General features: G+C 40.6%; 3 protein-coding genes and 1 non-coding gene across 4 annotated transcripts; 2 read left to right on the forward strand and 2 right to left on the reverse strand.

Annotated features, from left to right (window-relative positions):
- The first annotated feature begins 362 nt into the window (after positions 1–362).
- On the forward strand, positions 363–3,157 carry rpl39 (ribosomal protein L39). Its single transcript, XM_034597897.1, has 3 exons — positions 363–538; positions 854–957; positions 2,971–3,157. The coding sequence occupies exons 1-3, from the start codon at positions 401–403 to the stop codon at positions 3,017–3,019; spliced, it is 291 nt and encodes a 96-aa protein (XP_034453788.1). The 5' UTR covers positions 363–400; the 3' UTR covers positions 3,020–3,157.
- On the forward strand, positions 2,302–2,433 carry LOC117769890. The gene has a single exon (XR_004615343.1). It is a non-coding gene; the product is annotated as a small nucleolar RNA SNORA69 (small nucleolar RNA).
- A 550-nt stretch (positions 3,158–3,707) lies between the features above and the next one.
- sowahd (sosondowah ankyrin repeat domain family d) lies at positions 3,708–5,311 on the reverse strand. Its single transcript, XM_034597894.1, has 2 exons — positions 5,118–5,311; positions 3,708–4,901 (listed from the first exon to the last, which is right to left on the reverse strand). The coding sequence occupies exon 2, from the start codon at positions 4,774–4,776 to the stop codon at positions 3,772–3,774; it is 1,005 nt and encodes a 334-aa protein (XP_034453785.1). The 5' UTR covers positions 4,777–4,901; positions 5,118–5,311; the 3' UTR covers positions 3,708–3,771.
- A 122-nt stretch (positions 5,312–5,433) lies between these two features.
- Positions 5,434–9,662, reverse strand: pttg1 (PTTG1 regulator of sister chromatid separation, securin). Its single transcript, XM_034597895.1, has 6 exons — positions 9,549–9,662; positions 8,569–8,661; positions 7,507–7,646; positions 7,321–7,402; positions 6,884–7,045; positions 5,434–5,579 (listed from the first exon to the last, which is right to left on the reverse strand). The coding sequence occupies exons 2-6, from the start codon at positions 8,654–8,656 to the stop codon at positions 5,497–5,499; spliced, it is 555 nt and encodes a 184-aa protein (XP_034453786.1). The 5' UTR covers positions 8,657–8,661; positions 9,549–9,662; the 3' UTR covers positions 5,434–5,496.
- Between the last annotated feature and the right edge of the window lie 1,088 nt (positions 9,663–10,750).

Below are 10,750 nucleotides of genomic sequence, written 5' to 3' on the forward strand. Positions count from 1 at the left end.
GGTGGAAAGTAACCAACTACATGTACTTGACTTGAGTATTTTCTTTTCATGCTTCTTTTTTTTTTTTTTAAACCTATCTCACTAAACTTTGGAAGTAAGTGCACTTTTTGCTGCACGACATTTATTCTTCAGCTTGAGGCACTGGTAACTTTTCAAATCAAGATTCAACATAGACAATATATTCCCCAAATTATCTTACAGACTTTGGAGAACTACTCTGCAGTAAATACAGGCAGAGAGCTGAAGCAATTAGTCAACTAAGAAACTCATTTCTGAAAACAAAACTATATTCCACTACTACACAAAGAATAAAAATAATCATCAGCATAATGTAAAATGAGGAAAATGTGTATTTGTTAAGAACAAACGAAGGATCCCGGCTGAGCATGTATGTGATGCAATGAAACGTCCAGCAAGTGTCGCTGTCAGCAGACTGCTCAGCTTGTCCTGCTGGCGCCTATTGGATAAAAACGTGAACGTCACTTCCTTCTTTCTCTTCGACCTCCGCCATAGTGGGGAAAGGACTGTGGACAAAATGGTAAACACGGAATCTTTAAACATCTTCGTCTGTAACTGTTTTAAACCAGCATCGATACTTTTAATGTTGAACACGTGTCTCAGTGGTTGAGTTTACATCTTTATGTTTGTTTTTTAATATTCTGTACGAGCAGATTAAAGCTGTTAGAGATGCTAGGCGGTAACGATGCTAGCCAGTAGCGTCCTGCAGGGCTACGCATGCTAGGCACAGTTTTGCTGTGTGTGATCTAAACGTGTCAGTTCTCAGACAGATGGAGCTTTTGGTAGGAGTTAAGTTTGTGTGTGTTGTTAACGAAACTTTTCTGTTTGGTCCCAGTCGTCCCACAAGACGTTCAGGATCAAGCGCTTTCTCGCTAAGAAGCAGAAGCAGAACAGGCCGATTCCTCAGTGGATCAGAATGAAGACCGGCAACAAGATCAGGTGAGTTTCGGTGTCTGTTCGGAAGATCCAGATAAACATGAAGCTGCTGCGCACTGGAACCATGAAACAGATGTTTTACTGAACCAGGAGACATGACCACATCAGTCCAGTTCTACCACCATCACTCTTATCTGTAACTTTAAGCTCTCGTGGCTCCTCGCAGCCTTTCTCCCTCCACATGAGCCCGTGTGCAGAGGAAACTCTTTCGACTGGTGCGCTACAGTTCTGACCATCACGCATCCTGTTCGTTAGGAAAGGATAAAGTATTAGAAACAGATTTTCCTCTTAATGATACGTTTGTAATTATCTTCTGGTTGCCCTCATTAGTTTGCAGACTTACTCATTGACTTGAAGCAGGAAACACAAGTTACTAAAACAGACCATTTATTTAAAACATGACTGGTAACTGTATTGATCTGTAATTGATACACAGGCTCTCAAAGGACCAGTCTATAAACCAATTATTAAATTGCATATCATTTAGCTGATGCTTTTGTCCTAAGCGACTTCCAATAAGTGCATTTGACCATGAGGGTACAAACTCAAAACAGCAAGAATAATTTAAGTACATTGGCGTCAAAAAAAGCCAAACTACAAAGTGTGTTGTATTGACGGTAGATTGTGCTCAGGAGGCTGTTTTAAGCACTTCTGTGGAGTTTTAGAGGACACTGTCAGGTTAACACATGTGAGGAATTTGCTGTGGTGTATAAAGTTTAAAAATGGGAAACAAATTAAATATGTAAAAACTATACGCACCAGGGGAGGGATTGTGCATTACATTGTAAGTAAACACAAGACTCGATTGTACAGTAGGAAGATCTAGCTTAATGGACAGTTTTGATATGGGGAACAAATATTGGGCTGCAAAGTCCAGGGGACAGAAAAACTCTGCTGTTAGTTCAGTTGTATATTGATTTAAACTGGTCAGTAGCTGTGCAACACTTAATTTGTTCCATCGTCAGATTTCTAGGTAAACTTGGGCGAAACAAATGGTTATTTTAAACTGAAGCAGTCTGATGAAACAACTCTGCAACACCTCCTTCCTGTATTATGCTTAAAGGGATAGTTCACCCAAAAATGAAAATGCACTCATTATGTACTCGCCACTTTGCCAATGGACTGGCGTTTATATTTGTACAAAATTGAGTTCACAAATAGTTGCAGCAGTAAAGTTTGAACATGCATTTCAAGAAGAAGAAATTTAGAAAGTTTAAAGGGATGTGGAGCTTATATTTTGTACATTTAAAATTCACCTCAGTGCTGCATTATATCGCTAAGCTATCTACATTATTGCTAAGTGCTGATATGAATGTCTAATGCAGGGAAGAATAACGTGTGTCATGTAAAGCAGGTCTGCAATTACAGCACTTGATTTCTTTAGAGTGCTGTCATTAATCCTGCTGATAGCAACTTCCTGCTGCAGAGCGCTCACTCATCACTGTGTGTGTGCTGAGGAAGCTCTGTAGCTGAACATTGTGCTGTTTACTCTTTTCATTCACTAAAGAATCACCACGAGTCTGACTTCAGTGATTATATAATGAATATATGTTTATTATACTGTGTCTTGTGGTCCTATCCTCTGAAACTAGAGCAGCATCAACAGCATTTGCATGGTTTCAACTGAACCCTTGAACCTGCCTTTTGATTTAACTCCTGATTCAAATGTGTGTTGATGCTGTTCGTGTAGGTGTTACTCCTCAGTCTTTACATGTAGGTGAATGATTCATGTGGGGTTTGTAGACATTTGTATTCAGTAACTAATCTCAGAATTAACTGATACCACTTTTGATGAATATAAAATTACCTCATTTGTTTGAAAACCAGATTTAGTGTTTGTCTTTGTCTCCATTAAGAAAGCCTAGCCAGTAATTGATTTGCTGAGATGCACAGATGAGAAAATGGATAGTATTGAACAGCGGCAATATTGGTGTAGGAATTTGAAGCCTTTTGTTACTTTGGTTGTTTTTTTTTTTAATGCTCTCCTGACACTTTTTTTACGTTGTTTAATTTCAGGTACAACTCCAAGAGGAGACACTGGAGGAGGACAAAGCTTGGCCTGTAAACAAGGGTCCCTGGATCCCAGCGCCCCCCCTCCACCCCAACGTCTGCCAGGACTTCCAGCTGCTGTGCCTGACCGCAGGGAGGGAGCCATGTTATCTCGTCATGTTTGATAATAAAAGATCTGTGATCAAACTTGAAATGTCGCTGTTTTCTGCCTTTTTCCCCTCAAAGTGCAGCTCAACTGTTCCTTTACTGAGGACAGCTGAGTGTTTTTCTGAGGCAAACCACATGGACAGGGGAACTGCTGACACAGCTCTGCAGAAAGTACCGCTGCTCAAGAGGCCTAATGTAGTAACAAGACAAACTATGAAGTGTTTACTTGAAGTGCTCGAACGGGAGGAAAATTTGGCAACGAGAGCTGTTGAGACGGAACAAGAGAAGCTGCAGTAAGAAGTTTAAAAAACAGATTATACAGTTTATTGAATTGAGGTTCAGTGAAGTTAATGCACAATTAATATATTTCCATGGAAAGCAGTTCATACTGGGAGTAAACCAGTTGGTCACATCTTTAAAATACCTGTATACTGGGTGACTCCTTTATAAATTATAGGCTTGATTTTTTTTTTTTTGTGTTTCAGTTCAGAAGGTATTTGACAAGAAAAATATATTTTTAAATAAACATCTTAATTGATTGGTGTAATAAAAACAACCTGTGAGTGGAGGGAATTTCAGTCAACTGCAGTGTTCTGGATCCAGGTCGAAAACCACAAGTATGTGAAATGATGCAGACATTCGGAGGTTTGTGTCCTAACTTCAGCTTTTGTTTCCTAAAAACGAAAACGAGGGCAGCAGTTTCTTAAAGGAGCCAAATCTCCAGCTGCCGCTTCTCTTAGTCCGGTCAAAGAAGTCCCCTTCACATTGTCCGTCCTCCACCTCCTCGCCACCCGGGGTCAGGGGCACTGAGCCCGCACTGTTGTTCATATTCCCGTTGACAGTTCGCATAGCTCCGAAGCTGTGCTCCTCGTCCCAGGTCCCCAGCAGCTCCTTCATCTCCAGCGGGGCGTCTCCCCTCAGATACTGCCAGGCTCTCCTCCCGTTATAATCCATGGCATCCACGTTGGCACTGAAAGCCCCCACCAGCAGTTTGACGACCATGTACTGGGAGTGAATGCTGGCGACGTGCAGCGGGGTGAGCCCTCCGCTGCCCCGCACGTTAACGTCCACGCGGATCCCCGCAGTTTCCGCGTAGTGCAGAAGTTTGAGCAGAGTCTCGTCCTGGCCCCTCTTGGCCAGCCAGTGCAGCACCGAGTACCCGCTGACGAAGTCCCTCCTGGTCAGCAGGTTCGGCTCCTCGGAGATGAACTCCAGGATGGTGTCGTAGTTCCCCTCCACTGAAGACAGCATCCACGCGTGCTCCATGGGACACAGAGCCCAGTCTGCGTCCTCCGGCTCGGAGGACACGCTGTCGGTCTCGGTCTGGGAGGACAGTGCGCTGCTGAACCCGCTGTTGGACGCGTTACTGAACAGCTCTTTCAGGTACTTCTTACGCATGGCGGGTGTGAGCGACCCCCTCTCCGGAGCCTCTCTCGGCAGCGGACCTCCCGGTGCGCCGCTGACAGCTGCGGCTTTTTGCTGCCTCTGCAGCCGCGACCTACGCTGGAAAGAACCGGGCAGGACCTGGAGGCCATACCGAGACAGTCGCGCCACAACGGTGCCCTGTGTGGCCGAGCTGCCGCCGTGGGCGTCGGTATTGCTGCCGACAGCTGCTTCTGATCCAGTTGAGTCGCGTCCAGCATCATCCGATGTGCTGCCGTTCATGCTGCTCGTCTGTCACTGCGCGACGAGTTCAATGCTACTTCCCTTTATTTAGACAACACCCCAGAGATACGAGTGTCAAATTATAAACTGGAAACGGATTGACTGCTCCCCTCTGGAGCCATTACCTGCGCCACGGGAGGAAGGAAGGTTTATTAACATTAACGTCTGAAACATTTCATGATTGGGTCTAAACGCAATCGTCTTACGGACACGTTCCTCATTTTGTAGGCATGTTAATATATGTTCAGTATATTAACTAATCCCGTTTAAATACCAACACTGAAGGCTTTGTTTTACCCAGTCTCACGTTTCAAAACTGCAGCCACGCCACTGTGACTCACCTGCTCGGTGTCCAAGGCGCAAACAGTCTCGTTAAAGAAGCCGAACACTATAACCTTCATCCCCTGATAACTTCATGAGCAAATCAATAAAGACAGGAAATGTTTGTTCTCACAAACAGGGATCCACAGACTCGTAGTTTCTTTCCCGTCACAAGAGGAACTGAGCCAAAGTTCATTCTAATCTCCAGCAAAAACCAATGGCAAGAATCCTTCACATGTGACCAGTGATGGACTCAAACAAGCAGGAAGTAAAGCACTGGACATTTCCCTGCTACTTTCAAAAATTTACCTACAGCACTAAGCAGATGACGCATGCAACAGATAAAACCACTTTATTTCAGATAAAAGAACAGTCATAACAAAGCACATTCATGAACAGTTAGTCAGTAACAGACTCTGGAGGAAGTTCAACAGTCAGCTCTTCCAGTGTTTGAAGAAAGGCTTTCAGAGCCAGGCAGTCATCTGGAGAAGAAGAGTGAAGTTAATGATACTTGTAGTTAACAACCTGTGCCCCACAACAGCTGCAATTACCAAACAGTAGGAACAAATTATAGTGTGACATTTGCTTTCAAAGTGATGGTGTTTTGTAAAAAGAGTGATCACATTTACATGGAATATATATATATATATATATATATATATATATATATATATATATATATATATATATATATATATATATATATATATATATATATATATATATATATATATATATATATATATATATATCATAAGTTCATTATTTTCCTAGTTTTGAGATAAAATACCAACAATGGGGAGCCAGTGTTCTTTGGCCATGTTTAACATCGAGATCCTACAATGAACATCACAAAAGACTGAATAAAGAGGTAAACTTGTGTAAAGAATCCTGAGACAAACTTGTCAAAGCGTATAACATTTCTATATTTAGCCATGTGCTCCAAGCACAGCTCATTCTACTAAACAGTCTACCTGAGTATTATTGGCATTTATTGTAATCCACTATACAAATAACCCGCAAACCAAAACATTTCTTAGGCTGCCTTTTGTATTACTGCATCCCTACATGTGCAAGTATTAATAGGGATATGTAGAAAATGTTTTGTATACAGATTGTATTTGCAATATTAAATTCACCTAAATGTCACAATACACAGGTAATGTTTATAAAACTGAGTCAGCCTCCCTTTAGTTTTAGTTGTTTGCTTTCAGAGCCTCTATAAAGTGACAAGTGTCTGCTGCCACTTGTCAGGCTTCCAGATGTTCAGCCAATCAGGACAAAATGGGTATTAAAAAAAAGGAGGCTGAAGCTAATGTGGCCAGTTTCAGCCAGAGGCTCAAGTGATGAGCTGCTTAACAGGTAGTTTGAGATAAATAAGAACCGTTTCTGAACTGCAAAACATTCAAGAGGGACTCTAATCGAGTCACAGAACAAAAATAAAGATCTGAAAATGAGCACTATTGCCTCTTTTCAAAATCAAGTAGTGAAAACTTCATGTTCAGAGATTTGATCACCTATCAGCTAAATCACAATGTGCTTTATAAATAAACTTGACAGGTATAGAAAGAAAGTACTTCTTAGAGCCCAAAGTACTTACAATTTAATGAATACATTTTATACAAGTATTTAATTTGGTGGATTAATCAAATTGACAATTATTTTATCAATAAACTATTTCCCATTTAACAGTTCCAGAAACTTATCAAAATAGGTATTCCAATCTAAAAATAGTGATAGGGGATTTTTAATCAATGCAAATTAAGCTCCAATTGAACCTTGATACCTGAACGTTTTGACATCTTCACAGGTGACATGTTTGGGAGAGGGTCCAACTTTTTCAGGTCCTCCTTCCTCACATGCAGACATCGTGGGAAAAATGCTAGTCCAGGCAGAGCGAGGCCGCTGAGCGGAACCAAATCTTCAGGTATGTTGTTCTTCTCAAACTCTGAGAACAAAAAAAAAAAGAGAAAATAATGAGGCTTTTACATTGAATCATTAACATGTTTGGTATGTGCAAGCTCTTGTGTAGCAAACACAGATAACTGTCAATGTGCCCAGGCCCAGAAAGAATAACCCTGAAAGCAAAGCCAATGTGATGCAGCAATTGAATTTACACCTAAACCCCACACCAGAAACACGACGTTCAGCTGAAAGAGTCATTTGTGCCAGTCTAAAAACGTATATTGCTTTAAAATGTGACCTTGTGAAGGTGTCAGTTACCTAGTGGGTCATAAGGGAAGAAGTTCTCAGTTTCTGGATATTCCTCCAATTCGGTACCAGGAGCTTGCTTGACTTTAGTTTCCTATGGGGGAACAAATTTGACATTAGTAAATTTATAGCTTGAGGTATAATGCAATTACAGTCTTACATTAGTTAGACTATGACTCCACTATGAGCTATTCCAACCTGAGGCTTCACTTGTTTCTTCTCTTGGGTGTTGACGGCAGGGGTAGACATTTTCTTGTTGACGGCACCGAGGGCTTTTCGACCAGATGGCAGAGGAGTGTTGAAGGTTTTGGCAATCATAGAAGATTTCAGGAGTTTTTCTGCAGGAACAACAGGCTATTGTAATTTCTACACAGAAGAATACTACTAAAACAAAATAGTGAGCACGATACGGATTTTTCTGGCCGATACCGAGAAATACATGCTTCACATGGCCAATACCGATACAGATAGTCACATTTCTTAAAAATCAGTTCATAGCCTGTAGTTTATGCACACCTGAGGGTAAAATTGCAAAATATATTAGGCAAATATGGAAAACTTCAAACAACTTTAGGTGGAGGCAGAACATTTTAACAGACATTGTTGCATGCAACAATGTCCGTTGCATATTGAAATCATCATCCAGCCAGAGAACCGTCAAACTAACCATACTCACTGGACTGGTCTGAGGACTGTATATCAGTAAGGGCAAGCTCAAGTTGTGGCAGCGCTAGCTCGTATAGGCACTTCCGGTGTCAACCGAAACTGCCACCAATATGTAAAGGCAGGGGCCTTTGTTGCCCACCTGTTTGGGGGCAGCTGCCTCTAATGCCACAACTGTTTGGAGGCAATTGTCACTGCCTTTTTATTTTCCCTCACTAACGCTGGCTGCAAGCGCCACGTATTCTCACCATACACTCCATAGTCACGACGAGGGACTCTAAGGTGAAGTATGAGATTGATAGTAAAAATTTGTTAATGTTTTTTCCCCCTCTCGGAACCATTGCACATTTGTTTCAAATTGCAATCCTACAGTCACTTTAGCGACGCAGTTTACAGTTCTGATGTAAACACATCACGCTGGCATGGACAGCCACGGATTTATGACGTCATGAGTGCGTGTTTATCGGACGTTTTATCGGCTATAATTTCTGATTCTGATAAATAAATATAAAATTCCCATTATCGAGCCATTCAAATGTGGGCCAATACATATCATGCATCTCTACTAAAAAACAAACAAACATGGCATTTTCATACCTGGAGCAGACTGAAGTCGCTGTCGCATCTTTAGTGAGGGCGCATGGACACCTGCATTCTCCCGCTCTGCAAAGATTATGTTGTCCATTGTATCTGAAAACACAAGCCGATATTAATAACGGCAAAACAATGTAAAACACCATGACTGTTGAAGAGACAGTTTGACATGTAACAGGAAAAAGCTCAGCTGTGACACTGAGGATAGTGTAGCTTGATCAGCTGGAGGGCGCCAGTGCAGGCTCATGGGACCTTTCAGTGCTACTGGACCATTTGTAACATTCAAAGCCAAGTCAACTACATCAATTTAACTGGGAGATTACTGGGCAAAACAATCTTAGGTTGCTGAGCTGAGTTTATTCTTGACTTTGGAAACAAAAATAAAAAAAAAAAAAAAAATCACAACTAAACTCCATCCACTGATCAAGACAGTTAGACAGATCTAACTAAAACACTTTTATTACATATAATTGTGCCTGACAGAATAAACTTCCAGCAAACTCAGGAAGACGTATTCAAATTGGTTGGATTACTCAAGAAACGGTCCCAGGATTGGGTTAGAAAAACACCAAATCACTCATCAGGTAGTCCACTCCAGCTGTAGGTGGCTAACAGTGGTTAGCTTCTAACCTGCTGAAATACAAGCTGGTCTCCCTGTATTCACCCTGTTGTTAAAGTTTTATTTCACGTTGCTGTCCTGCTGCCTCCAGTGTTAAGGTTAAAGTGAAGAGACGTGTAATGTTATCGTCAGTTTTTTTTTAAAACTGCTCGTAAGTAACCACATTCAAGAGACAGTCGATTAGCTTAAAGTCAGTTTCATTCAAGCACAGTATCAGTTAGCTGGTTTACTGTAGCTAGCAGCTAGTTCACAGCAGCCACGTCGCGTCTTCGCAGTCAAACTAAGTGAAAAGAGCGAAAGTGCAGATAAACGCAGCAGTGAATTAGATTCACATGAGTAAACTTTAGTCATTAGTAAACTTTACCTTCTCTGTGCTGTGAGTCGCTGTTTGTTCCTTGTTGATGGACCACAGGTTTGTTTTCATGTGACGCAGTGAACCAGGAAACCGCGGCTCGGTTTTAAATTCACTGCCTCCGTCCTATTGGTCGCTGTAACACACGTGACTCCAGTGGGCGTTTCCAAAACCAAACTCCTTCTATATTAAACAATTGTACAACTTACAAAGGTATATCAAAATGTTTTTATGTATCATCCTGCAGTTTATGGAGCATTAAAGACATATCTACTTCACTAACAACATAAACTATTCACAACCATAATGCAATTGTACACAATTGAAGCACTATAAAACAAGTCAAATATAAATTTGAATCAATTTGAAATCTATACTTTGATAATGCAATGTATTGTTGTTTAAAGGCTTACAGACAGTCCACCGTTATTTGTTTAGTTTGAGGATGAATGAAATTTCTTTATAAAAGATTTTTTAAAGGTGGATTAGTTTTCCTAAATCCTACTTTAAAGAGTATAAATATACTTCATGTCCTTTGTCTTCCAAGATGATGAAAAAATAACTCCCTTTCTTTGAAAATACATGAAATAAATGATTTGTTTCCGTAAAAAAAGTTTAAGTGATTTTCCGTAACCTTTGGTCGAATGGAGCGGTTTAATATAATTAGTTCATTATTTTTATTTATTTAATCCTTTGAGAACAACTGAGAATTTCAATTTGACTAGAAGGGATACTAAAAGGGAGGAAGAAGCTTTCACAGAGGCCTTGATGTTTCCTGCTTTTGATTATTTCATTGCAATTTTGATTTTATAAGTTCAAAATTGTTATTTATGCTTGGGACATGACTAAATGATGACCACTGGGTGTAATATCTGTCAATGCTGCAGTGTCCCTCTATCTGTTTTGCTTCAGTACTTTGGCATCATTTTATCATGTTGATGTGAATATAAACTGTCACGGTCAACTCACCACTGTCACATATGTTGTTCTCTTTTTCACGATTAACACAAAACATATAGAAAAAACATGAATTGAATTAAACAGGAAGAATATGTGCAGTGTGAGAATATGAGCAGGGAATGGTTTGCACATGAACCTATTGCACAGACAGATGAATAAAGCACATGGTCCAAAATGGTGTAAAAACAGATCACAACCAACTTGGCTGGTTATTATTTGATTGATCTTAAGTCTGTGATTGAATGTAGAGAAAA

Source organism: Hippoglossus hippoglossus, chromosome 10, assembly GCF_009819705.1.
Source record: "Hippoglossus hippoglossus isolate fHipHip1 chromosome 10, fHipHip1.pri, whole genome shotgun sequence".
Taxonomy (NCBI): domain Eukaryota; kingdom Metazoa; phylum Chordata; class Actinopteri; order Pleuronectiformes; family Pleuronectidae; genus Hippoglossus; species Hippoglossus hippoglossus.

Coding starts and splice junctions, on each gene's coding strand:
- rpl39 (XM_034597897.1), top strand. CDS start 401: ATGAAACGTCCAGCAAGTGTCGCTGTCAGCAGACTGCTCAGCTTGTCC. Junction 539..853: donor AAAGGACTGTGGACAAAATG/GTAAACACGGAA, acceptor GTTTGGTCCCAG/TCGTCCCACAAGACGTTCAG. Junction 958..2,970: donor AAGACCGGCAACAAGATCAG/GTGAGTTTCGGT, acceptor GTTTAATTTCAG/GTACAACTCCAAGAGGAGAC.
- sowahd (XM_034597894.1), bottom strand. CDS start 4,776: ATGAACGGCAGCACATCGGATGATGCTGGACGCGACTCAACTGGATCA.
- pttg1 (XM_034597895.1), bottom strand. CDS start 8,656: ATGGACAACATAATCTTTGCAGAGCGGGAGAATGCAGGTGTCCATGCG. Junction 7,647..8,568: donor GCGACTTCAGTCTGCTCCAG/GTATGAAAATGC, acceptor TTGTTCCTGCAG/AAAAACTCCTGAAATCTTCT. Junction 7,046..7,320: donor CTTCCCTTATGACCCACTAG/GTAACTGACACC, acceptor TTTTGTTCTCAG/AGTTTGAGAAGAACAACATA.